The sequence below is a fragment of the Carcharhinus amblyrhynchos genome, chromosome 1 (genome assembly GCF_965287045.1).
Source record: "Carcharhinus amblyrhynchos chromosome 1, sCarAmb.v2.hapA, whole genome shotgun sequence".
NCBI lineage: Eukaryota > Metazoa > Chordata > Chondrichthyes > Carcharhiniformes > Carcharhinidae > Carcharhinus > Carcharhinus amblyrhynchos.
In genome coordinates this window covers 5,097,893-5,125,654 of record NC_137324.1, presented here as the reverse complement: position 1 = coordinate 5,125,654, position 27,762 = coordinate 5,097,893, and the positions used below count along the sequence as shown (strand labels likewise).

Here is a 27,762-nt window from a genome sequence, read left to right as displayed (position 1 = left end):
TGCTAAGTGCAGTTCTGGTCAGCACATTAGCAAGGATGTTATTGTACAAGAGAAAGTCAGGAGATTCGTAAGGAAGTTGCCTGGACTGGAGTGTTTCAGCTATGAAGAGAGGCTTGTTAGGTTGGGCTTGCTTTCTTTCAAGCAGAGAAGGCTGAGGAGGGAACTACAGCAGGATATAGATAGACTGGAAAATTGGGTGGAGAAATGGCAGATGGAATTTAATCCAGATAAGTGCGAAGTGATGCATTTTGGTAGGACCAGCATAGGGGGGAGCTATACAATAAATGGCAGAACCATCAAGAGTATAGACACACAGAGGGACCTGTGTGTGCAGGTCCACAGATCCTTGAAGGTGGCATCACAGGTGGAGAAGGTGATGAAGAAGGCATGTGGCATGTTTGCCTTTATAGGATGAGGCATAGAGTATAAAAATTGGTGTTTGATGTTACAGTTGTATAGAACATTGGTTAGGCCACATTTGGAGTACTGCGTCCAGTTCTGGTTGCCACACTACCAGAAGGACCTGGAGGTTTTGGAGAGAGTACAGAGAAGGTTTACCAGGATGTTGCCTGGTATGGAGGATCGTAGCAATGAGGATAGATTGGGTAAACTGGGGTTGTTCTCCCTGGAAAGACGGAGAATGAGAGGAGACCTAATAGAGGTGTATAAAATTATGAAGGGCATAGATAGGGTGGACAGTGGGAAGTATTTTCCCAGGTTGGAGGTGAGGAACATGAGGGGACACAGGTTCAAGGTGGGGGAGGTGGGGGCGAGGTTTAACTCATATCAGAGTGGGATGCCAGACCTCCAGGAGAGTCAGGGAGTGTTTTACACAGAGGGTGGTGGGGGCCTGGAATGCACTGCCACGCAGGGTGGTGGAGGTGGACACGCTGGGATCGTTTAAGACTTATCTGGTTAGCTCCATGAACAGATTGGGAATGGAGGGATACAAACGAATGGTCTAGTTGGACCAATGAGTGGCACAGGTGTGGAGGGCTGAAGGGCCTGTTTCCTGTGCTGTACTGTTCTTTGTTCTTTGATTGAGGTGTACAAAATTATGAGGGACATAGATAGAGTGGATATGAAGAAACGTTTTCCCTTAGTAGAGGGATCAGTTACCAGGGAGCATAGATTTAAGTAGGGAGCAGGAGATTTAGAGGGGATTTGAGTAAAAACTCACTGTAATCTGGAACTCACTACCTGAAAGGTTGGTAGAGGTAGGAACCCTCACATTTTTAAGAAGCATTTAGATGAGCACTTGAAACACCAAAGCATATAAGGCTATGGACCAAATACTGGAAAATAGGATTAGATAGATGCTTGATGGCTGGCGCAAGCATGATGGACCGAAGGGCCTCTTTCTATGCTGTAAAACTCTATTGGGATTTTATGGTCTTGTTCGTCCTGAAACCATAAAATCCCATCTGAGGTCAACAGACCTTCTCAAGGTCTGTCCCTCGCCTGCTATAATTCCTGTGGTGGGTGGGATGATAAAATTCCGGCATATGACTCCATCACCCTTGCAAGTTTTCCTCCAACCCACACTCCATCTTGACCTTGGGCTATATCACTATCATTCCTTCACTGTTACTGGGTGAAAATCCTGAAACTCCCTCCTTAACAGAACTGTGGGTGTACCTAACCCACATGGACTGCAAGGGTTCAAGAAGGCAGCTCACCACCACCTTCTCAAGGGCAAAAGGAATGAGCAATAAAAATGCTGGCTTAGCCAGTGAAACCCACTGCCCAGAAAAAAATAAAAAACACAAGAATAAATTTAAAAGCTTCTGACCGTATAAATAGTTCAGGAGATTGCTGAGTGTCACGAAGTGGATTCTGGACCGGGACTGGTGCCTGTCATATGACGTGTTTCTAACTTCAGAAAACAGAAAGGCAAATGTTCAGTGTGGCTTTCTCCATCTGAACATGAAGGATGTGTCTCATACTGAAATGACAAAGTGTTTCTGCACTGTTCTTGGACATAACAGTATGTTCCACAGTGTTGCACAGCAGATTGGAGGTCAGTTGGCAGAAGTGGGAGAAAATCATGGGGCAGCCAGGGACATTATGAGAAGGGGGTTTTCAGTTAGGCAGAGTTGTATCTGGGCAGGGCTCATATGAATATGGAATGAGAAGTGTGACAGCTGATAGTAAAGTGGGAGGGGATAAAATTGCCGAGTTAGAGGCAACTCTCCCACAAAAAAGAGACCCAGCATTTTCCTTTCATAGAATCCGAAGTTTACAGCACATTGAGCCTATCATACCTATCCTGAAAGAGCTGTCGTTTTCCCCATTTTCCTAGATTTCCCTCATAGCCCTTCAATCTTCTTATTTTTTAGAAATAAGGGTGTTGGCATTTTATTGAAGAAACATGTTTATACTGTGAAGACTGAATTGCTCTGTGATTTAGTATAGTGTCCTAACTGTTAAGGATTGTGGGTTTTACGCAAAACGAAAAAGTCATGGTTTGCACACATAGATTCAAACCAAAACAAAACAACGAATTTATTCCACGGGCTTTCACCTGTACAGAATGGAAACTAAAACCGCAGCTTGTGTAACATCCTAATGACATCACCATCAAATCATGTCATCAGTTCTGAAAGCAACCTGCAATGACTTAATTACGTTATACTTGCATCAAAAGATCCATATATATAAATTCAGTAATCCCCCAGGCTGGAACTCAAATCATGATCTCATTGAATGGAACAATTAAACTTGATGAATCAAATGGCCTACTTCTGCTCCTACGTCTGATGGTCTTAAGACTTCTGCACTTCTCCCTGCCCAACTACCAAGCCTTTTAAACCATTTCCAAAAAATGGTTCAGAGTTAGTAAGCTCAGTGAGATGAGTTGTTGTCCTAACAGAAGAAGCCCCATCTTCAATATCTCGCTTCATTGCAAAAGACTCTAATATTTCCATGGTAACATATGGAAAATCAGAAGCCTATCCATATGCATTCTGTATTTGTACTTTGGCATTTGAAATGTGGTGGTAGAATGGTTCATGCGTCAGTGGGCAATGCCTTTCTTCCAACTTGTTTCCACGTTTTCCCTCCTCCTACCTCCTGGGTATGGCTGGGGCTGTTACAAAGTTACTTCTCACATGATTCACAGGCTGGCACAGATTCAAAAACTCACCGAGAGTTGAGACAGATTGACAGAGAATAAAGGACAGAGGGAAAGAGATTGACGTGGAGGACAGGCAGGGTAGTAAAGGGTGAGAACTTTGAGTGGAGGGTAAACGGCTGTGATTATTCACAATGTTTGCTGGCAATGTGTGTTTGGTATTTCTGATTTGGTGCCAGGTTTCAAATCTTTCAGCAGTAGTAAATGAAGAGAATGCAGCTGCTGATGTGACCACTCTTAGAAGTTCGACATTGTTAACTGTTCCCAGTAATGAATCCAACAGCCGTTCACTAGGAGCTGACTGGAACACTGAGATTAACGGACCTTCTTCAAGTGGACAAGAAACTGCTTCAGGTGAGGAAGAACAGTGACTTAATCTTAAAGTAAAAAAAGTTTACATATTAGTATCTAACGTTAAGTAAGATGAACATTAACGCTGTGATTAAGTTACTGTAAAATTCCCCAAGTTGCCTCACTCTGAGTGTACAAAATTATGAAGGGTATAGATAGGGTGAACAGTGGGAAGCTTTTTCCCAGGTCGGAGGTGACGATCACGAGGGGTCACAGGCACAAGGTGAGAGGGGCGAGGTTTAACTCAGATATCAGAGGGACGTTTTTTACACAGAGGGTGGTGGGGGCCTGGAATGCACTGCCAAGTAGGGCGGTGGAGGCAGACACACTGGCATCGTTTTAAGACTTATCTGGAAAGTTACATGAGCAGACTGGGAATGGAGGGATACAAATGAATGGTCTAGTTGGACCAATGAGTGGCACAGGCTTGGAGGGCCGAAGGGCCTGTTTCCTGAGCTGTACTGTACTTTGTTCTTTGTTTTGTTGTACTCTGACGCATTTTTGGACTATACACCTAACCAGCATATAAAATAGCAAGGGTCAGTGGGAAGCCAGAGGGTTGGGAAGCCTTGAAAAGCAAGCAGTGGACACCTGAAAAAAAAGGGGGAGAAGATGAAATATGAGTATAAACTAGTTAGTAATACAGAAGAAGATAGGGAGAGTTTTTTTCAATATATAAAATGCAAGAGGCAAAAATAGCCATTGGCCCACTGGAAAATGAGGCTGGAGAAGTGATAATAGGAAACAAAACAATGGCAGAGGAACTGAATAGTTACTTTGCATCAGTCTTCACAGTGGAAAACACTAGTGGGATGCCAGACCTCCAGGAGAGTCAGGGAGCCCAGGTGAGTGCAGTGGCCATCACCAAGGAGAAGGTTCTGGGAAAACTGAAAGGTTTGAAGATGGATAAATCAACTGGACTGGATGGACTACACCCCAGGGTTCTAAAAGATAATTGAGGAAATTGTGGAGGCATTGGTATGATCTTTCAGGAATCTCAGGAATCACTGGAGGCAGGGAGGGTCCCAGAGAACTGGAAAGTAGCTAATGTAACACCGCTGTTTAAGAAGGGAGGGAGTTAGCAGACGGGAAATTATAGGCCAGTTAGCCTGACTTCGGTCATTGGCAAGATTTTAGAGTCCATTATTAAAGGTGAGATCGCAGAGTACTTGGAAATGCATGATAAAATAGGACTGAGTCAGCACGGGGAGGTCAAGTCTGACAAATCTGTTAGAGTTCTTTAAGGAGGTAACAAGGAAGTTAAATAAAGGAGAACCAGTGGGTGTAATTTATTTAGATTTCCAGAGGACCTTTGACAAGGTGCCGCATAGGAGACCGTTAAATAAGTTAAGTGCCCATTGTGTTAAGGATAAGATCCTGACATGGATAGAGAATTGGCTGATTGGCAGAAGGAAGAGAATGGGGATAAATGGGTCTTTTTCAGGATGGCAGCCAGTGACTAGTGGTTTGCCTCAGGGGTCAGTATTGGGACCACAAAGTTTGCGAATGATACAAAGATATGTAGAGGGACAGGTGGTGCTGAGAAAGCGGGGTGGGGGAGCTGCAGAGGGATTTGGACAGGTTAGGAGAGTGGGCAAAGAAATGGCAGATGGAATATAATGTGGAAAAGTATGAGGTTATGCACTTTGGAAGGAGGAATGGAGGCATAGAGTATTTTCTAAATGGGAAAATGCTTAGGAAATCAGAAGCATAAAGGGACTTGGGAGTCACTGTTCAAGATTCTCTTAAGATTAACGTGCAGGTTCAGTTGGTAGTTAGGAAGGCAAATGCAATGTTAGCATTCATGTCGAGATGGTTAGAATACAAGAGCAGGGATGTACTTCTGAGGCTGTATAAGGCACTGGTCAGACCCCATTTGGCATATTGTGTGCAGTTTGGGTCCCATATCTGAGGAAGGATGTGCTGGCCTTGGAAAGGGTCCAGAGGAGGTTCACAAGAATGATCTCCAGAATGAAGAGCTTGTCATGTGAGGAACGGTTGAGGACTCTGTGTCTGTACTCGTTGGAGTTTAGAAGGGTGAGGCGGGGGGGGCGGGGGGTGGCGGTGGGTATTGAAACTTATGGATACCCTGAGGCCTGGATAGAGTAGATGTGGAGAGGATGTTTCCACTAGTAGGAAAAACTGGAACCAGAGGGCACAACCTCAGACTAAAGGGACGATCCTTTAAAACAAAGTTGAGGAGGAATTTCTTCTGCCAGAGAGTGGGGAATCTGTGGAACTCTTTGCCGTAGATGGCTGCGGAGGCCAGGTTATTGGGTGTCTTTAAGACGAAGATACGTTCTTAATTAATAAGGGGACCAGGGATTATGGGGAAAAGGCAGGAGAATGGAGATGAGAAAAATATCAGCCATGATTGAATGGCGGAGCAGACTCAATGGACTGTGTAGCCTAATTCTGTTCCTATGTCTTCTAGTCTTTCAGACTGGGAGGAAACCGGAGCACCCGGAGCAAACCCACGCAGATACGGAGAGAATGTGCAAATTCCACATAGACAGTGACCCAAGCCGGGAATCGAACCCGGGCCCTGGCGCTGTGAAGCAGCAGTGCTAACCACTATGCCCCTGTGCCATCCCTAAAATAAGCTTGCCGTGACTCGGATTCGAACAGAGGTTGCTGCGGCCACAAAACAGAGTACTAACCACTCTATGATCATAGCATAGAACATAGAACATTACAGCGCAGAACAGGCCCTTCGGCCCATGATGTTGCGCCGACCAGTTAAAAAACAATGACCCTCTAACCTAAACCAATCCCTTTCCATCCATAAACCTATCCACGGATCTCTTAAACGCCCCCAAACTAGGCGCATTTACAACTGCAGCAGGCAGGGCATTCCAATCCCTCACCACCCTCTGGGTAAAGAACCTACGATGTGGTTATGCCGGCGTTGGACTGGCCCCTGATATCCGTCCTATAACTACCACCCCTTAATTTAAAGCCATGCCCCCTCGTGCTAGCTTTCTCCATCTGAGGAAAAAGGCTATCACTGTCCACCCTATCTAAACCTCTAATCATCTTATATGTTTCAATAAGATCCCCTCTTAGCCGCCTTCTTTCTAACGAAAACAACCCCAAATCCCTCAGTCTCTCCTCATAGGACCTCCCCTCCATACCAGGAAACATCCTGGTAAACCTCCTCTGCACCCTCTCCAAAGCCTCCACATCCTTCCTATAATGTGGGGACCAGAACTGCCACACAATACTCCAAGTGCGGCCGCACCAGAGTTGTGTACAGCTGCAACATGACGCTGCGACTCCTAAGTTCAATCCCCCTACCAATAAACGCCAAGACACCGTATGCCTTCTTAACAACCTTATCTACTTGATTCGTAACTTTCAGGGATCTATGTACACATACACCTAGATCCCTCTGTTCATCCACACTATTCAGAGTCCTCCCATTAGCCCTATACTCGACACATCTGTTATTCCTGCCAAAGTGAATTACCTCACACTTCTCCGCATTAAACTCCATCTGCCACCTCTCGGCCCAGCTCTGCAACCTGTCCAAGTCTCCCTGCAAACTATGACACCCTTCCTCACTATCTACCACATGGAAGCACCTCAAAGTTCTTCCATAATTATTGGGAAACTGAGAATGGTCCTCTGTAAATGTCAGCATAATTCAGGGGTTGCAGCACTGATGCAGTTCAGAAGGTTCAGGGCAGCGCTTTTCAGGCCGACGGAATAACCATTTGATGGTTAAAGGAGAGAACAGGCCACTGGTGCCCATTGGGCAGAATTTTGATTCCAAGTGTCCAGATATCGGGAAAATGGAAGAGCTCCAGATCTGTTTTTTGGGCAAGCTTTCATGCCCAATCTTATGCAGTCTGTTTCTGAAAAGGTGGGCTAGTTAGTTCCTCACCAGAGAGGCTGTGGGCTTAATTCGCCAGCCAGCCTATAGAGGGAGGTATTGCACATGTGCAGACCTTTGATGCCGCACATGTGCATTAGCAGTAGCAGGGATGACAAACAGAGAGACCTGCCAGGCCTTTGCTGCTGCAGGTAGCCTCAACCAGCTACCTCCCCCTCCTCCCCCCTCACAATTGCAAGAGATGCAGCCCCTGTCACCTCTCCTACCACCCAGACCCATTGCAACTCATGTTCCCTCCCCCACTGATTGCAGGCAGAGTGGCTGTGGACCTCCCCACCCCTCATTGGCCCCACCCCAATAACCCTCATTGGCCCCATCCCCTGGCACAGCTACCCCCCCCCCCACCCCATTGGCCTGCCACAACTCGGTGGATGGTGCCAAGGTGCCCAATAGACATAGCGCAGGTGCCAGGTTGGCAGTGCCAAGGTGGCACTGCCCAAGAGGCACACCCCACCTTAAGCCCAGAGTGACAGCAGTTCCTGTAGAGCCCTGCCTGACACGACATTGCTATGGTTGCCAGTGTCAGGATGCACAGAGGAAAAGCAAGTCTCCTAAACCAACATGGCCAAAAAGAGCACGTAGGCTGAGGGACAGGAGAATGCACAACATGGAAGTTCCCCCTACATCTGATGAGGAACAGCTACTGTGCGTAGCAATAACAAAATCAGAGCCCATCAGATTGTCAGTGAGACTGAATGGACGTCTAATTTTAATGGAGATCGACACAGACGCATACGTATCAGTCATGGGGCGACAGTGTTTAACAAGATACCCACTGGACTCCAACCCTTAGCCCTGACCAAAACTTTGGCAAGGCTGAGGACCCATATGAGGGACACACTGAAAGTGATGGGTATAACCCATTTTGTGGAGATGCTGGCACCTGACGAAGGGGCAGCAAGATCTGAAAGCGAGTGGCTTTTGCTACCAAATAAACCTGTTGGACTTTAACCTGGTGTTGTGAGACTCCTTACTCCATACAACCCATGTGCCAGTTGCTTACTGGAAACAACTAGTTAGCCTCCCACTAATGGTAGTGGAAGGTTCAGGACCGAACCTATTAGGGTGAAATTGGCTAAAAAAAGATCCAGCTGAATTGAACAAATATCTTAGAGCTGGAAAATGATCGTCTGAGTGAGCAAATATCCGGAGGTTTATTGGGAAGACCGAGAGACAATTGAAGGCGTCAAGGCAAAATTGCATCGACCCAGAGGCTGTCTCAAAGTTTTGCAAAGCCCGACCGGTACCATTCATGTTAAGGGAAAAGGTTGATGCGAAAAAGGTTACAGCATGAAGGAACAATAAACTTGTCCATTTCCTGGAATGGGCGGTACCTGTGGTTCCTTTTTTAAAGCCGGATGGCTCGGTGTGCCTTTTCAAACACACGATAAATCGTTACTCTCAGCTAGACAAATACCCAATTCCCAGGATTGAGGACCTGTATGCAAAGTTGGCAGAGGGACTCCATTTCACAAAACTGGACATAAGCCACTTCGGCTAAGTGAGGATTTGCAGAAATTCGCCACAATAAATATGCTAAAAGGCCTCTTCCAATGTAAAAGATTGTCTCTTGGGGTTTTGTCAGCTTGTGCCATATTCCAAAGGACATGGAGAGCATCCTACAGGGGTTATCACAGGTTACCATTTACATAGATGATGTCCTCATTACAGGTAAAACAAGGGTGGAACATCTGGAGCAAGTTTCAGGAGATTTGCAGCACTGGGAGTGCGTTTGAAAAGAGAGAAATGCATCTTTTTAGCACCACAAGTAATCTGCCTCGCGTACAAAGTGGATAAGTCAGGCCTACATCCTCTGGAGGATTGGGTGCGAGCAATAAAAGACACCCTGGCTCCCACAACCATCCAAGAGCTACGGTCGTTTTGAGAACTGGTAACATATTACCGCCATAAGGCCCATCAGGACAGGGCCTTTAAGAAAATTAAACAGCAACTTTCATCCGAAAATGTATTGGTACATTATGACTCCAAAAAGGAATTGGTACTCAGCTGTGAGACGTCCCCGTATGGAGTGGCGCAGTCCTGGTACACAGGTGGCAGAACGGACAAGGGCAGCCAACAGCATATGCCTCCAGGACCCTGGCAGTGGCAAAGCAAAGATGACCAGATTGAAAAGGAAGGACTGGCACTAATCTTCGCAGTTAAAAGATTTCACCAGTATTTATATGGGTGAAAATTTATGATCGTAACAGATCATAAACCCTTGCTGGGCCTACTGAAGGAAGACAAAGCAGTGCCGCTGATAGCGTCAGCTCATAGCGTCAGCTCAGATCCAGTGTTGGGCATTATTGCTGGCAGCATATAAGTATCGATTGGAACACTGACCAGGGACTAGACTGGCAAATGCCCATGCCTTAAGCCGGCTAACATCACTGGACACCCCATCATTGATACCCAGAATGGAGGAGACCATAATGATGTTAAACTTTATGGATACCATCCTGGTGGATGCACACAATATATGCCAGTGGATGCATAATTCCTTTGTATTGGCGAAGGTAAAGCACCTGGTGCTAACAAGGTAGCTGGAAAGACCAGTTCATCCAGAGTTCCACCCATACTGGAGCAGGAGGGAATGGTCTCTCTCCGTACTGTAGGGCTTCTATGATTTCTATTTCTATGATTGCCTTGAGCTCACAAAGTTAATGAAATCAAATGGGATCCGGCACATCAAGATGGCACCTTACCACCCAGCGTCAAATAGGCTAGCAGAGAGAGTGGTCCAGACGTTAAAGACCTGGTCGAAAAAACAGCCAGCAGCCTAATTAGAGACAAAACTCTCAAGGTGGTTATTTGACTGTAGAACCACTCCACGCGCCGCCATGGGAACTGTGCCAGTAGAGTTACTGATGGGCAGACGGCCTTGCACCAGGCTGAGCCTGTTGTTGCCAAACCTGGGAGGAAAGGTGCAAAGACACCAGGAAGCCCAATGCAGGGGCCATAACAACATTCGCAGAGAGCCTTTTTGAAGCGGGGGAGAGAGTTTGGGTCAGAAATTATGCAAATAGACCCGCCTGGGTAACCAGAACAGTCGATACCAGGAGTGGACCGGTATCCTACTGAATACATTGTTGAGGCAGTGGTAAGGAAACACCTGGACCAGGTCCTGGCCTCAAGCTCTCCACCCATTCCGGATTCGGGTCTGCCCTGCAGCCCTAGGGATGAGCAGAGTCCCCTTCGACAAGCCAGTACTGCCTCCCCTGATGCGGATCTCAGGATACAAAATGGACACAAGGGATGAAGCTGCAGCGATTCCCCTGAAGTGGACGAGGCATCAGACCTCTGCCATTTGCGGCAGAAGGGACAGGTGCCTAACCATTATACACCGTAAAGCACCTGGTGCTAACAAGGTGGTCAGACATCATGTCTCTATTTTGATAGCAGCCCCACAAAACATCTTCACTAAAAGAGTCCTTTAATTGATAAAGGGGGCCTACTAAAGCATTTTATGGCCTCGACAATGAAGTTAACTGAATCTCTGAGGAATGTGGTCAAATCAACTTGCATTCGGGATACTCCCTGGTTATAGCCCTGATAAGTTTGTTTATTGCCAACATAATGAAACACGTGTATACATTGCTTATCAATTCAATGATTGATCATTTTATCACTACCTACAAGAGCGGGACACCAGTATGTATCATTAGTCTTTGCCAGTTCCCACTAAGTCCCTGACCATAACTCTTTCGTTAACTGTGACATTAATGTCTTTCTGACTCTGTTTTGATTAGAAACTGTGAAGGCAGCCTCATTAAAACTTACTCTTGTATCAGTTGTTTCTGATAAGGTGTGTGGAAAGGCAATTAGATGTCCTTTCTGGCCTTGTGATCCCAACAGTTGGATACCTTAAAGGAATATATTTAACTCATGTTTAGCATCACAGGGCATTCTGAAACTGTGCATCAAGTGAAACAAAGTTTCTTTGTTAACTTCTAAAAATGTATAGAAGATAGATTTACACGTATGGACTAATTAAAGGCACTACACGTAGCACGTCAAGAAAAGGGAGTTCATTTGACTGCTGCAAATCAAATGTGAATTTCAGCACAGGATGTATCCCATTAAAGTGTGTAAGGAAATTATTACACACAATGGCGGATTCAAATCTAGCAAATGTTATTACCCACATGTCGGGGTTTGAGATTTTGATATCATTCTTTCAAAGGCATGTTCCTCATGTAACCCAGCAAAGATATTTGTGAGAGCATTGCCTAAAGAGGATCCGATGGCAACTCCACCATCTGCCTTGGCAGGGTTCGAACCCAGGTCTCCAGAACATTTCTGGACTAATAGTTTAATGATAGTAACCCTAGGCCATTGCCTCCCCCTGTACCTTTCAAACCTGTAAAACAGGCACCAAGGGAATGAAGGAGCAATGCTCCGAAATCATGATTCCAAATGTTGGACGTTAACCTGGTGTTGTGAGACTTCTATAAGACCATAAGATAGGAGCGGAATTAGGCCATTTGGCCAGTCGAGTCTGCACTGCCATTCAATCATGGCTGATATTTTTCTCATCCCCATTCTCCTGCCTATTCCCCACAATCCTGATCCCCTTATTAATTAAGGTTATCTATCTCTGTCTTAAAGACACTCAATGACCTGACCTCCACAGCCTCCTATCCTGGATAGAGGATTGGTTGTCTAATAGGAGGCAGAGAGTTGGTATCAATGGGTGCTATTCTGATTGGCGGTTGGTGACTAGTGGAGTGCCGCTGGGCTCGGTGCTGGGGCCTCTGCTATTTACCATTTATATAGATGATCTGGAGGAGGCGGCTGAGTGTAGGGTACCAAAATTTGCTGATGACATGAAGATGGGTGGAAAAGCAAATTGTGCAGAGGGTGTGGAAAGTCTGCAGAGGGATCTGGATAGGCTGAGCGAGTGGGCAAGGACCTGGCAGATGGAGTACAATGTTAGCAAGTGTGAGGTTATCCACTTTGGCAGAAATAATAGTAGGAGGGATTACTATTTAAAGGGTGAAAAGCTGCAGCATGCTACGGCGCAGAGGGACCTGGGGGTCCATGTGCATGAGTCGCAAAAACCCAGTCTGCGGGTGCAGCAGGTGATCAAGAAGGTGAATGGAATGCTGGCCTTTATAGCGAGGGGGATAGAATATAAAAGCAGGGAGGTCTTACTGCAACTGTACAGGGCACTGGTGAGGCCGCAACTGGAGTACTGTGTGCAGTTTTGGTTGCCACACTTGCGCAAGGATATTTTGGCCTTGGAGGGAGTGCAGAGGAGGTTCACTAGGCTGATACCGGAGTTGAGGGGGTTGGCCTATGAAGAGAGACTAAATAGACTGGGTCTGTACTCGTTAGAGTTTAGAAGGCTGAGGGGGGATCTTATAGAGATGTATAAGATAAAGAAGGGGATGGATAGGGAAGAGGTAGAGAGACTCTTCCCGTTTGGAAAGGATAGCAGGACTAGAGGGTACAGCCTCAAGATAAGGGGGGGGCGCAGTTTAGAACGGAGTTGAGGAGGAACGTCTTCACTCAAAGGGTGGTAAATCTCTAGAATTCTCTGCCCGTTGAAGTGGTGGAAGCTACCTCGCTGAATATATTTAAGTCACGGGTAGATAGGTTTTTGACAGACAAGGGAATTAAGGGTTATGGGGAGAAAGCGGGAAAGTGGAACTGATCCACTTCAGATCAGCCATGATCTTATTGAATGGTGGGGCAGGCTCAAAGGGCTAGATGGCCTACTCCTCCTATTTCTTATGTTCTATGGCAAAGTGTTCCACAGATTCACCACTCTGGCTGAAGAAATTCCTCCTCATCTCTGTTTTAAAAGAGCATCGCTGAGGTGGTGCCCTCTGGTTCTAGTTTTTCTCACCAGTGGAAACATCCTCTCCACATCCATTCTATCTAGGCCTCTCAGTATTTTGTAACTTTCAATTAGTCCTTCCACACCACACAAAGTTTCCTGTTTCTGCTTCCCTGCTTTTTGTACCCTACATTCCCTGTCTGGATTAAACCTGTTGCATTTCTCATCTTCCTATTTTTAATGAAAGCTCATTTCCTTCTCCACAGTTGCTGCCAGATCTACTGAGTATTTGTCTTTTTCTGTTCAGATTTTCAGCATTTATGTTACTTTGCTGCTAAATCTCCCTTTTTATTTCACACAGGTTATCAGTTTCTCCAGAAGAAGCTACTTAAAGAGCTGAAGGATTACAAGTTTGTATTCCCACAAATTTTAATCAGGAAACGGAAACGAAGTGTAACCCTGCTGACAGAGGTAATTAATCTGACAGGGTTCCTACAGTCTGATCACACCAACTCAACCTGTTGAAATGATCTAATTTGTTTGTGTGCACAGGGTGCATGATGGTTCACCAAATTCCCTCTCTTCTCCAAAGCATTTGAGCATATTGCTGTCTCCCAAGTTTTTCTTTCATGGATCTACATGTTTGAATCAAAGAACAAAGAACAATACAACACAGGAAACAGGCCCTTCGGCCCTCCAAGCCTGTGCCGCTCATGTGTCCAACTAGACCATTTGTTTGTATCCCTCCATTCCCAGTCTCTTCATGTGGCTATCCAGATAAGTCTTAAACGATCCCAGCGTGTCCGCCTCTACCCCCTTACATGTAACATTTGTGTCACACAAGTGGCAGGCAATGAACATCACCAACAAGACAGAATCTAACATTACCATCACTAATCCTGAAGGTTGCTATTGATTAGAAATTGACAAGGCCTAACCGTATGAATATTGTGGCCACAAGAGCAGATCAGAGGCTGCGGTGAGTAACTCACCTCCTGGCCCCCCCAAAGCCTGTCTACCACCTACAAGGCACAAGTCAGGATTGTGATGGAATACTCCCCAATTGACTGGATGGATGCAACACCATCCAGGACAAAGCAATCCGCTTGATTGGTATCCCTTCCACAAACATTTGATCTCTCCACCACCGATGCACACTAGTAGCTTGTGTCCCATCTACTAGCTGCACTGCAACAACTCACCTAGGCTCCTTAGGCAGCATCTTCCAAACCCACGACCACTGCCATTTAGAAGGACAGGGGCAGCAGATAACTGGAACACCATCACCTGGAGGTTCCTCTTCAAGTCACTTACCATCCTAACTTCGAAATGTATTACCATTCCTTTGCTGTTACTGGGTCAAAATCCTGGAATTCTCTCCCTAACAGTGCTATGGGTGTACCTACACTATGTGGATTGTAGTAGTTCAAGAAGGTAGCTCACCACCACTTTTTCAAGGACAATTTGGGATGGAGAATGAATACTGGCCTAGCCATATCCTGAGAATAAATTTTAAAAAAGTTATTTTGTCTCTTCTGCAGTATCAGACTAGCCCTTCTGAAGTTACTGTGACGAAGGGAAATTTTCCCTTCTTTTCCTTCGCGACCTCTATTCAGTCTTTGACACAGTTGACCAGTAACTTCTTGCTGCATTCTGCAAGACATTGTCTCAACCAATCAGAGTCAGCTTGCCAATTAATCAGCACCCTTTTCTCATTCAGTATGATTCATATAAATTTCTCAATCAAACACACAGCCAGTCAAGCTGCTGTTCGTAAAAAGGTTAATCCACTTAAGCACTCAAAAGACTGTCAAACTAAACTAGCATTCAGAAATCTCATTAAATAAATTAATCCTATTAACTGCTTAAAAAAACGATCAAAATTAAAACATAACTCAAAATCTCCATGTCAGCTGTATCACCAACACCTGAGCTGAGCACATTGAACAATGATTCAGAATGGGATTTCAAAGTACAGCCTTGCCAACAAATCCTCGAAAGCTGAATATATTAAAGTGCTTAGAAGTCGTGGAATGTATGACCATCTGCCCACTGTCTCGAAAGCCTGAAATGGTCTGTCAAGGTCTGCATATCAGAAGAAAACATTGGAGCAAATGAATAGTTTAAAATCTCCTTTCTGTTTAGTGCAGAAGAACCCTTTATCCACTGGATAAATGACTGTCATGTATCTGGACTCTCTCATGATGTTCAATTTAATGAACACTTAACCTACTTTAATCACAGTAGTACTATTAATCACTATATTAATACTTACTTAAATTAAAGTGTATGTGACATTGTCTACACCTTTGAACTTGCATGTCAAAGGACCCTGACTGCAGAGTCAGGCTCCCCTCATTGTTCAGGGCTCCTCTGAGGTGCTGTGAATCACATCTCCTCCCAAAATAGGCCCAACTCCATGGAAATTGCTTGGGAGCTCATGGGCAAAGGGATGAGAGAGGGAGTCCCAGAATTGAGGGCAGCCCACATCTTGAAATCCCATCCACCTCTATTCAGAAATGGACATAGGTGTGATCATCCTGGATATGATCTCTGCTTTACTCAATAACTCCACAGCAGCATTCCAAAGTCTTACAACCCTCTGCATAAAAACTCTTGCTATCTGTTCTAAATTTCATACATTTAATCTTATTTGTCCCTTTGTTTTTGACCATGAGTTATTGGAAACTGTGGGTGCAGCATTAAACATCGACAGGACTGTCAGGTTTTGGCCTAACCAATGCTTACCATAGCACTTTACCACATGCTTTATTTATGAAGGCAAAGATTACATATCCTTACTCGCCAATCATGTGTTGATGTTTTGTCTCTTTTACTCCGCAGGTGCGTCGGTCCACCTTGTTGTCTAATGAGGGGCATGCAGACGGTGGGTCGTGCGTGGGCTGCTCTTGGATGTTTCGAGAGTGGCCTAGTACTTTGCGTCGTTTGTGTATGCTTAAAACTGGACCAGCAAATGGGCACCACAACAGCTCAGTGACTATCACTGCTAGCTGTGCAGATACATGGATTTGGGCCAGTGTCTGTGGGAGTTTGTGTATTCTCCCTGTGGTTGTGTGGGTTTCCTCTGGGTGCTCCGGTTTCCTCCCACACCCCAAAGATGTGCACTTATGTTGATTGGTGTAACAGATTCTCCCTAAATTATTCTCCCCTGAATCTGGTTTCCAATGGGGGTACCATAAGCATAGACACGGGTCAAGGGAGGTGTAGGAAAAATACATTGTTAAGATGGCGGCGCGGGCTCGTTGGGCCGAAGGGCCTGTTTCCCGTGCTGTGTTGTTCTTTGTTCTTTGTTCAACTATGTCCTGCCACATTCATAACAAAGCAGCCAAATGATTGGCACTTCATTCATTATCTTAAACTTTAATCACCTCTCCATAAATGCAGTATGGTTTCTACATTTCCCAATATAAGAAGCATGGCCCCTTCTAAACCCATAATCATAAGCATCTAGCAGGACAAGGGCACATTGGAGTTCTCCCACCTCACGTTCGCTCCAATTCCCGCAGCATTGCGCAGTGGCACAGTGGTTAGCACTGCTCCTTCACAGCGCCAGGGACCCGGGTCTGATTCCCAGCTTGGGTCACTGTCCATGTGGAGTCTGCATGTTCTCTCTGTGTCTGCGTGGGTTTCCTCCAGGTGCACTGGTTTGCTCCTGTGGTCTGAAAGACGCGCTGGTTAGGTGCATTGGCCATGCGAAATTCTCCCTCAGTGTAACCGAGCAGGCGCCAGAGTGTGGTGACTAGGGGATTTTCTCAGTAACTTCATTGCGGTGTTAATGTAAGTGGACTTGTGGCACTAATGAATAAACTTTGAACTTTTAAACATCCTGATTTGGAAATATATTGCTGTTCCTTCATTTCTGTCTGATGAAAGTTTTGGAATTCCCTCACTGTGGCGGCACATACTTCATGCTTCATTGTTTGCTTTTTGCTTTGCTTGCCCATGTGTTACTGGGGAGCCCGTCATGAGCTGGGGGGTGTGGGGGGGTGGGGGGGTCACCTTTGGCAGGACCAGAAGATCCTGTCAGCGGGAAAGGCAGGGAAATTCCGCTCTCTGCCTTTGAGTAAGTATGGAAGTTTCTTATGAGATGTATTTCTTTGTGTCCTGTGCAGGGGGACTATCCAGACCACATCAGCATCTCAGTGGAGCTTGAGGGAAAGGCAATAATGCTGGATCTCAGCATGAGCAGGTGAGGAGATTGGGCTGTGCTTCTGGGAGAATAAGGACTATTACCAACATTCGAGGCTTGTGTTAAAGCTTGTTCTGTATATGGATGGTCGGTGAGAAGTTGCTGTTTAAATATTAATTGGAGGGACATGCTATTCAAAACATTCACCTAGAAAAGTCACTCTTCTGGCAGCACATTTGGCCCTCATAGTGAGAGGATTAGAGTACAGCAATAGGGATGCCTTGCTCCAATTATACAGGGCCTTGATGAGGCAGTTTTCTGTGCAGTTTTGGTCTTATCTGAGGAAGAATGTTCTTGATATAGAGGGAGTTCAGTGAAGGTTTACCAGACTGACCCGTGGGATGGAGGGACTGACTTATGAGGAGAGACTGAGTCGGTTAGGATTATGTAAGCTGGAGTTCAGAAGAATCAGGGGGGTCTCATAGACACAAATAAAATTGTAACAGACTGCTCATTACAACAGATTACTTTGATGTTGTACACAGGATCAATGATACCCCACACACAGGACTGTGTATCATTAATCATGATATACAGTCAAATCAGAAAGTTGATCAGGAGAATGTCTATTCCTCTCTGGTTGTGTATGATGTTCTGGAGTTTGGCTGTCCTTGACCCAAGAGGATGATTTGGAACTTACAGCAGACAGTTCATCTCCTGGATTCATATTCATATGTTATAGTGCTACAATCATCAGGCGGCTCAGATTCAACTAATTCTTCTATAGAACATAGAACATAACAGCGCAGAACAGGCCCTTCGGCCCACGATGTTGCGCCGACCAATTAAAAAGCAATGACCCTCTAACCTAAACCAATCCCTTTCCATCCATAAACCTATCCACGGATCTCTTAAACGCCCCCAAACTAGGCGCATTTACAACAGCAGCAGGCAGGGCATTCCAATCCTTCACCACCCTCTGGGTAAAGAACCTACCCCTGACATCCGTTCCATAACTACCACCCCTTAATTTAAAGCTATGCCCCCTCGTGCTAGCTTTCTCCAACCGAGGAAAAAGGCTATCACTGTCCACCCTATCTAAACCTCTAATCATCTTATATGTTTCAATAAGATCCCCTCTTAGCCGCCTTCTTTCTAACAAAAACAACCTCAAATCCCTCAGTCTCTCCTCATAGGACCTCCCCTCCATACCAGGCAACATCCTGGTAAACCTCCTCTGCACCCTCTCCAAAGCCTCCACATCCTTCCTATAATGTGGGGACCAGAACTGCACACAATACTCCAAGTGCGGCCGCACCAGAGTTTTGTACAGTTGCAACATGACACTGCGGCTCCTAAATTCAATCCCCCTACCAATAAACGCCAAGACACCGTATGCCTTCCTAACAACCCTATCTACTTGATTCCCAACTTTCAGGGATCTATGTACACATACACTTAGATCCCTCTGTTCATCCACACTATTCAGAGTCCTCCCGTTAGCCCTATACTCGACACATCTGTTATTCCTGCCAAAGTGAATTACCTCACACTTCTCCGCATTAAACTCCATCTGCCACCTCTCGGCCCAGCTCTGCAACTTGTCTAAGTCTCCCTGTAAACTATGACACCCTTCCTCACTATCTACCACACCTCCGACTTTGGTGTCATCAGCAAATTTACTAATCCACCCAACTATACCCTCATCCAGATCATTAATAAAAATTACAAACAGCAGTGGCCCCAAAACAGATCCCTGAGGCACACCACTCATAACTGAACTCCATGACGAATACTTACCATCAACCACCACCCTCTGTCTCCTATCTGCTAGCCAATTCCTGATCCAATTACCTAAATCACCCTCAATCCCATACATCTGCATTTTCTGCAGAAGCCTTCCATGGTGAACCTTATCAAAGGCCTTACTAAAGTCCATATATACCACGTCAACTGCCTTACCCCCATCCACCTCTTTGGTCACTTTCTCAAAAAACTCAATAAGGTTAGTAAGGCACGACCTACCCTCCACAAAACCATGCTGACTATCTCCAATCAATTCATTACTCTCCAAATAACTATAAATCCTATCCCTAATAATTTTTTCTAAAACCTTGCCCACAACAGAAGTAAGACTCACCGGTCTATAATTCCCGGGGAAGTCTCTGTTCCCCTTCTTAAACAATGGGACAACATTCGCTATCCTCCAATCTTCTGGCACTATACCTGTGACCAACGACGACCTGAAGATCAGAGCCAGAGGCTCTGCAATCGCCTCTCTTGCCTCCCAGAGAATCCTAGGGTAAATCCCGTCCGGCCCAGGGGACTTATCTATTTTCAAACCCTCAAGAATATCTAGCACCTCCCCCTTATCAACTGCAATACTGTCCAGTTTACAACCCTGTAACCCAGTGTTCTCCACAGCTACATTTATGTCCCCCTGTGTGAACACCGAAGAGAAATATTGGTTCAATGCCTCTCCAATCTCTTCCGGTTCCACACATAACTTCCCACTGCTGTCTCTAACTGGCCCTAATCTTGCCCTAACCAACCTTCTGTTCTTAACATATCTATAGAACGCCTTAGGATTCTCCTTAATCCTATCAGCCGAAGTCTTCTCATGTCCTCTTTTAGCCCTTCTTAACTCACTCTTTAACTCCCTCCTAGCCAATTTAAAGCTTTCTAGTGCACTACCTGAGCCCTCAAGTCTCATCCGGACATAAGCCTCCTTTTTCTTTTTAACCAGCGAATCAACTTTTTTTGATAGTCGTATTTATAGTCATTTTTTTTTATAAGACTCTTTTTTTTAAGAGTCTTAGTAGTGTTGAAGAGCAGAAGGATCTTGGGGTCCGGGTCCACAGGACTCTTAAATCGGCCTCGCAGGTGGAGGAGGTGGTCAAGAAGGCGTATGGTGTACTGGCCTTCATTAATCGAGGGATTGAGTTTAGGAGTCGGGAGGTAATGCTGCAACTTTATAAGACCCTTGTCAGGCTTCATTTGGAATACTGTGTGCAGTTCTGGTCGCCTCACTATAGGAAAGATGTAGAAGCTATTGAAAGGGTACAGAGGAGATTTACAAGGATGTTGCCTGGACTGGGAGGCATGCCTTATGAAGTTAGGTTGAGGGAGCTGGGACTCTTTTCCCTAGAGAGACGAAGGTTGAGAGGCGACCTGATAGAAGTTTATAAAATGTTGAGAGGAATAGATAGGGTGGATTCTCAGAGGCTATTTCCCCGGGTTGAAATGGTCGCTACGAGAGGACACAGATTTAAGGTGCGGGGAGGAAAGTACAGAAGTGATGTTAGGGGTAAGTTTTTCACTCAAAGGGTGGTGAGTGAACGGAATCGGCTGCCGTCAGTGGTGGTGGAGGCGAACTCGCTGGGGTCTTTTAAAAGACTTCTGGATGAGTATATGGGGTTTAATGGGATTGGGGGTTATAGATAGGTCTATAGATTGGTAGGTGTGTTCGGCGCAACTCGTGGGCCGAAGGGCCTGTTTGTGCTGTAGTGTTCTATGTTCTATGTTTTATAGTCGTATTCACAGCAGACTAAGGGGACCAAGGACGTTGGTATGATGGGAATAGATAAAATAGAAGCAGGGAGGTTGTTTCCACTGGTGGATGAAACTAGAACTAGGGGCATGGCCCCAAAATAAGGGGAAGCAGATTTAGGACTGAGTTGAGGAGGAACGTTGCCTCATGAAGCGTTGTGAATCTGTGGAATTCCCTGCCTAGTGAAACAGTTGAGGCTACCTCATTGAATATTTTTAAGGCAAAGATAGATAAATTTTTGAACAAGAAAGGAATTAAGGGTTATGCTAAACGGGCGGGTAAGTGGAGCTGAGTCCACGAAAAGATCAGCCATGATCTTATTGAATGGCGGAGCAGGCTCGAGGGGCCAGATGACCTAGTCCTGCCCCTAGTTCTTATGTTCTTTTGGAGGTGATTCTAAGAAATCACTTTCAGATCATTGATCATAGATACCCTACAGTGCAGAAAGAGGCAATTTGGCCCATCGAGTCTGCACCGACCACAATCCCACCCAGGCTCTACCCTCATATCCCTACATATTTACCCACTAATCCCTTTAACCTACACGTCTCAGGATACTAAGGGACAACTTTAGCATGGCTAGCCAACCTAACCTGCACATCTTTGGATTGTGGGAGGAGAACAGAGCACCTGGAGGAAACCCACGCAGACACGAGGAGAATGTGCAAACTCCACACAGACAGTGACCCAAGCTGGGAATCAAACACAGGTTCCTAGAGCTGTGAAGCAGCAGTGCTAACCACCGTGCTACCATGCCGCGCAACAATTGACAACAATTGGTCAGCATGATATTGTCAAACTAGTTTATCTTCAAGTTGATAGACAGTTCAATATTTAAGAATTCAGCGACCAGCCTGAATAAGTACACCACTACTGTAACAGACTTCATTATTAAGTATGTCGAAAACTGTGCCAATGAAACAAATCCGCATATTTCCCAACCTGAAACCATGGATCAACAGGGACATCTACTGCTTGCTGAAGTCCAGGTCTGAGGCGTTTAAGTCAGGCAACCCTAACTTATATAAGAAAGCCAGATATGATCTACAGAGAACATAAGAACACAAGAACATAAGAAATAGGAGCAGGAGTAGGCCAACTAGCCCTTCGAGCCTGCCCCGCCATTCAGTAAGATCATGGCTGATCTGTCGTGGCTCAGTTCCACATTCCCGCCCTCTCCCCATAACCCTTAATCCCCTCGCTTATCAAAAACCCATCAACCCGCGTCTTAAAAATATTTAGCGAGGTAGCCTCCACCACTTCAACGGGCAGAGAATTCCAGAGATTCACCACCCTTTGAGTGAAGAAGTTCCTCCTCAACTCCGTTCTAAACTGCCCCCCCTTTATCTTGAGGCTGTGCCCCCTAGTCCTGCTATCCTTTCTGAGCGGGAAGAGTCTCTCCACCTCTATCCTATCCATCCCATTCACCATCTTATACGTCTCAATGAGATCTCCCCTCATTCTTCTAAACTCTAACGAGTACAAGCCTAATTTATTCAGCCTCTCCTCATAGCTCAACCCCCTCAACTCCGGCATCAGCCTAGTAAACCTCCTCTGCACTCCCTCCAAGGCCAAAATATCCTTGCGTAAGTACGGCGCCCAAAACTGCACACAGTACTCCAGCTGCGGCCTCACCAATGCCCTATACAGCCGCAGCAAGACCTCCCTACTTTTATATTCAATCCCCCTCGCGATGAAGGCCAGCATCCCATTCGCCTTCCTGACCACCTGCTGCACCTGCAAGCTGGGTTTTTGCGACTCATGCACAAGGACCCCGAGGTTCCTCTGCACCGTCGCCTGCTGCAGTTTTTCTTCACATAAGTAATAATCCTTCCTACCATTATTCCTACCAAAGTGGACCACCTCGCACTTGCCAACATTAAATTCCATTTGCCATTTCCTGGCCCATTCGCCCAGCCTATCTAGATCCTTCTGTAGACTCTCCACACCCTCCGCACAATTTGCCTTTCCACCAATTTTGGTGTCATCAGCAAATTTCGACACCCTACACTCGGTTCCCTCCTCCAGATCATCTATATAAATGGTAAATAGCTGAGGCCCCAGCACCGACCCCTGGGGCACTCCACTAGTCACCATCTGCCAATCCGAATAGCACCCATTGACCCCCACTCTCTGCCTCCTGTTTGACAACCAGTCCTCTATCCACGCTAACACCCTACCCCCAACTCCATGCCCCCTTACCTTCTGCAATAACCTCTTGTGAGGTACCTTGTCAAACACCTTCTGAAAATCAAGAAAGACCACATCCACCGGCTCTCTGCTATCCACCGCCCCTCTTCTATCCACCACCCTAGTCACATCCTCATAGAACTCCAGTAAATTTGTCAGACACGACTTCCCTTTAATGAAACCGTGCTGCGTCTGCTCTATCAAGCAGTTCCCCTCAAGATGCCTAGCTATTTCCTCCTTGATGACGGATTCTAACATTTTACCTACAACAGACGTTAAACTAACCGGCCTATAATTCCCCGCCTTTTGCCTGGCACCCTTCTTAAACAATGGTGTAACATTAGCCGTTTTCCAATCTTCCGGCACTTCCCCGGAATCCAGCGACGTCTGGAAAATAACCACCAAGGCATCCACTATCACCTCCACCATTTCTTTCAGGACCCTTGGATGCATTCCATCCGATCCATCAAAGATGCCAACAAACAGTACCAGACCAAGCTAGCATCCCAGGCTAGCTTCACGGAATTAAGGGTTATAGTAAGTGAGCGGGTAGGTGGAGCTGAGTCCATGAAACTATCAGCCATGATCATAGTGAGTGGCGGAGAGGTTCGAGGGGCCAGACTCTTGCCTCTAGTTTTTATGTTCTAATGTTCTTAAACCAAAGATTTGATTTGATTTGAATTATTATTGTCACAAGTATTAGTATACAGTGAAAAGTGTTGTTTCTTGTGAGCTATGCAGACAAAGCATACCGTTCATAGACAAGGAAAGAAGGTTAGCATGAGATGTGCTCAACTGAACCAACCACCGAAAATCTTGATGAATTTTTTGCAAGATTTGATAAACTGGAACAGATCATTAGTGATAATGATTCACAGTTTATAAGAATTTGAGGTTCATCTCAAAATAAATGGTATTCAGCATAAAAATAAACACCTTATCATCCATGAACCACTGGATTAGCTGAAAGATTTGTACAATCTTTGAATATTCTTTGAAAGCTTCAAGAGAGCAGTGTTCATTATCAGGTTGTTTGAATAGTTTTTGGGCATCTTATAGCAACACTACTCATGCGACTACCTAAAGTTCTCTTGCATTACTACTTTTAAAGAGAAAGTTGAGAATTTTCTGTTTGATCTGTTATTACCTCCAGACACTTCAGATATAGTACAGCATCAACAACAATCTCAAGTTGCGAGACAAGAAGTGAGGACAAAACAATGCTCATTTCAACAATCAGACCGCATTTTACCGCATAATTATGCCACAAGTCAGAAATGGACTTCTTAACCCACAGACCACCATCAGTAAGGATAGGCAACAACATCTCATCTGTGATCATCCTCAACAGTAGTCATGATGTGGAGATCCCGGCGTTGGACTGGGGTAAACACAGTAAGAAGTCTGACAACACCAGGTTTAAGTCCAACCAATTTATTTGATAGTAAACTCACAAGCTTTCGAGGTTAAACTCTTCGTCAGGTGAATTGGAGAGTTCTGGCCTCAGACAGAGCATATAAAGCACAGACAGTTTACAGATTACTGATTAGAATGCAAATCTTTACACCTAACCTGCTGTTCAAGTCTTAAAGTGGCCGACAATGTGAGTGGAAGGAGCACTGATCACAGGTTAAAGAGATGTGTATTGTCTCCAGACAGTACAGTAAGTGAGGTTTTGCAAACCCAGGCAAGTCACGGGGGTTACAGATAGTGCGACATGATCCACGGCTTATTACCTCTCCTCCTACGGTCCTTTTTGACCATCGGAATAAATTTCTGCTGAGCACCAAGAAAGATCTCCTTAAAGATCCTCCACTGCTCCTCAGCAGACCTACCTTCCAACGCGCTCCCCCAGTCCACATTCGCCAATTCTTCTCTCATCCTACCGTACTCCCCTCTGTTCAAACAAAGGACGCGTGTCTGGGAACCCACTTTCTCCTCCTCCATCTGCACCAGAAACTCCACCATACAATGATCACTCTCCCCAAGAGGATCCTTCACCGCAAGTTCCCTAATTCTACCCGCCTCATTACATAGCACCAGATCCAAGATAGCTCGCTCCCTCGTCGGCTCCAACACACACTGTTCCAGGAAACTATCCCGGCAGCATTCCAAGAACTCCTCCTCGAGCCCACCGCGTCCAACATGGGTCGACCAATCAATATGCAGATTGAAATCCCCCATAACTACGGCCGCCCCATTCCTGCACGCCGCACTTATTTGCGCGTTAACAGCCCGCCCCACCTCCAGATCATTATTCGGGGGCCTATGGACGACTCCCACCAGCGTCTTCCTCCCTTTGCTGTTCCTAATCTCTACCCACAACGATTCCACGTTCTGCTCCTTGGCTCCAATATCATCCCTTGCTACCACCCTGATGCTATGGTTAATCAGCAGAGCTATGCCCCCCACTTTTCCCTCCCGCCTATCCTTCCTAAACACTTGATACCCCTGGACATTCAGCTCCCAGTCCCTGTCACCTTGCAGCCACGTCTCTGTAATGGCCACCAGATCATATCCATTTGTGTCGATCTGCGCCACCAACTCATCCACTTTATTCCTAATGCTTCGCGCATTCAGATAAAGCGCCTTCATCCCAGCCTTCACCTGGACCTTATTTGCTGGAACGCCACCAACCATAGTCACGCCCCTTACTCCCTCTATTATTGGGACATCCTCGGCCTCTATCCTTACCTGTACCGTCTCCTTAACTTTAGACCCCGTAATGTCACCTACCTCACACCCTCCCCCCCTATTTAGTTTAAAGCCCTGTTGCGTCCTTTGTTTGAACAGAGGGGAGTACGGTAGGATGAGAGAAGAATTGGCGAATGTGGACTGGGGGAGCGCGTTGGAAGGTAGGTCTGCTGAGGAGCAGTGGAGGATCTTTAAGGAGATCTTTCTTGGTGCTCAGCAGAAATTTATTCCGATGGTCAAAAAGGACCGTAGGAGGAGAGGTAATAAGCCGTGGATAACGAAGGAGGTGAAGGAAAGTGTTAAAAGCGGAGGCGTTTAGAGTAGCTAAGAGTAGTGGGCGAGAAGAGGATTGGGAGAGGTTTAAATGTCAACAAAGATTGACAAAGAAGTTGATAAAGAAGGGTAGGAGAAACTATGAAGCTGGGCTAGCGCTTAATATAAAAAAGGATAGCAAGAGTTTTTATAAATATATAAAAAGGAAGAGGCTGGCTAGGGTGAACGGTGGTCCCTTAGAGGATGAGAAGGGGGACTTAGTGGTAGGGGATGGGGATATGGCTGAGGTCTTGAATAACTTTTTTGTTTCGGTCTTCACGGAGGAGGACGTGAATAATTTGCCGGATGTTAGAGATGGAAAGGTGGTAGGACTGGAGGGTCTCGATGACATTACTGTTACTAGAGAGGTGGTGCTCGACAGACTGGAGGGGCTGATTGTGGACAAGTCGCCAGGACCGGATGGAATGCATCCGAGGGTCCTGAAAGAAATGGCGGAGGTGATAGTGGATGCCTTGGTGGTTATTTTCCAGACGTCGCTGGATTCTGGGGAAGTGCCGGAAGATTGGAAAACGGCTAATGTTACGCCGTTGTTTAAGAAGGGTGCCAGGCAAAAGGCGGGGAATTATAGGCCGGTTAGTTTAACGTCTGTTGTAGGTAAAATGTTAGAATCCGTCATCAAGGAGGAAATAGCTAGGCATCTTGAGGGGAACTGCTTGATAGAGCAGACGCAGCACGGTTTCGTTAAAGGGAAGTCGTGTCTGACAAATTTACTGGAGTTCTATGAGGATATGTCTAGGGCAGTGGATAGAGGAGAGCCGGTGGATGTGGTCTTTCTTGATTTTCAGAAGGCGTTTGACAAGGTACCTCACAAGAGGTTATTGCAGAAGGTCAGGGGGCATGGAGTTGGGGGTAGGGTGTTAGCGTGGATAGAGGACTGGTTGTCAAACAGGAGGCAGAGAGTGGGGGTCAATGGGTGCTATTCGGATTGGCAGATGGTGACTAGTGGAGTGCCCCAGGGGTCGGTGCTGGGGCCTCAGCTATTTACCATTTATATAGATGATCTGGAGGAGGGAACCGAGTGTATGGTGTCGAAATTTGCTGATGACACCAAAATTGGTGGAAAGACAAGTTGTGCGGAGGGTGTGGAGAGTCTACAGAAGGATCTAGATAGGCTGGGCGAATGGGCCAGGAAATGGCAAATGGAATTTAATGTTGGCAAGTGCAAGGTGGTCCACTTTGGTAGGAATAATGGTAGGAAGGATTATTACTTACGTGGAGAAAAACTGCAGCAGGCGACGGTGCAGAGGGACCTCGGGGTCCTTGTGCATGAGTCGCAAAAACCCAGCTTGCAGGTGCAGCAGGTGGTCAGGAAGGCGAATGGGATGCTGGCCTTCATCGCGAGGGGGATTGAATATAAAAGTAGGGAGGTCTTGCTGCGGCTGTATAGGGCATTGGTGAGGCCGCAGCTGGAATACTGTGTGCAGTTTTGGGCGCCGTACTTACGCAAGGATATTTTGGCCTTGGAGGGAGTGCAGAGGAGGTTTACTCGGCTGATGCCGGAGTTGAGGGGGTTGAGCTATGAGGAGAGGCTGAATAAATTAGGCTTGTACTCGTTAGAGTTTAGAAGAATGAAGGGAGATCTCATTGAGATGTATAAGATGATGAATGGGATGGATAGGATAGAGGTGGAGAGACTCTTCCCGCTCAGAAAGGATAGCAGGACTAGGGGGCACAGCCTCAAGAT

General features: G+C 46.0%; 1 protein-coding gene across 1 annotated transcript in view; it reads left to right on the top strand.

Moving 5' to 3' along the window:
* The first annotated feature begins 3,267 nt into the window (after positions 1 to 3,267).
* LOC145348502 (disintegrin and metalloproteinase domain-containing protein 12-like) overlaps positions 3,268 to 27,762 on the top strand; it is a 200,291-nt gene continuing 175,796 nt past the window's right edge. The window contains exons 1-3 of the mRNA XM_080196694.1: positions 3,268 to 3,487; positions 13,523 to 13,632; positions 17,295 to 17,371. Coding sequence (XP_080052820.1) covers positions 3,268 to 3,487; positions 13,523 to 13,632; positions 17,295 to 17,371 — 407 coding nt within the window. The remainder of the gene's footprint in view (positions 3,488 to 13,522; positions 13,633 to 17,294; positions 17,372 to 27,762) is intronic.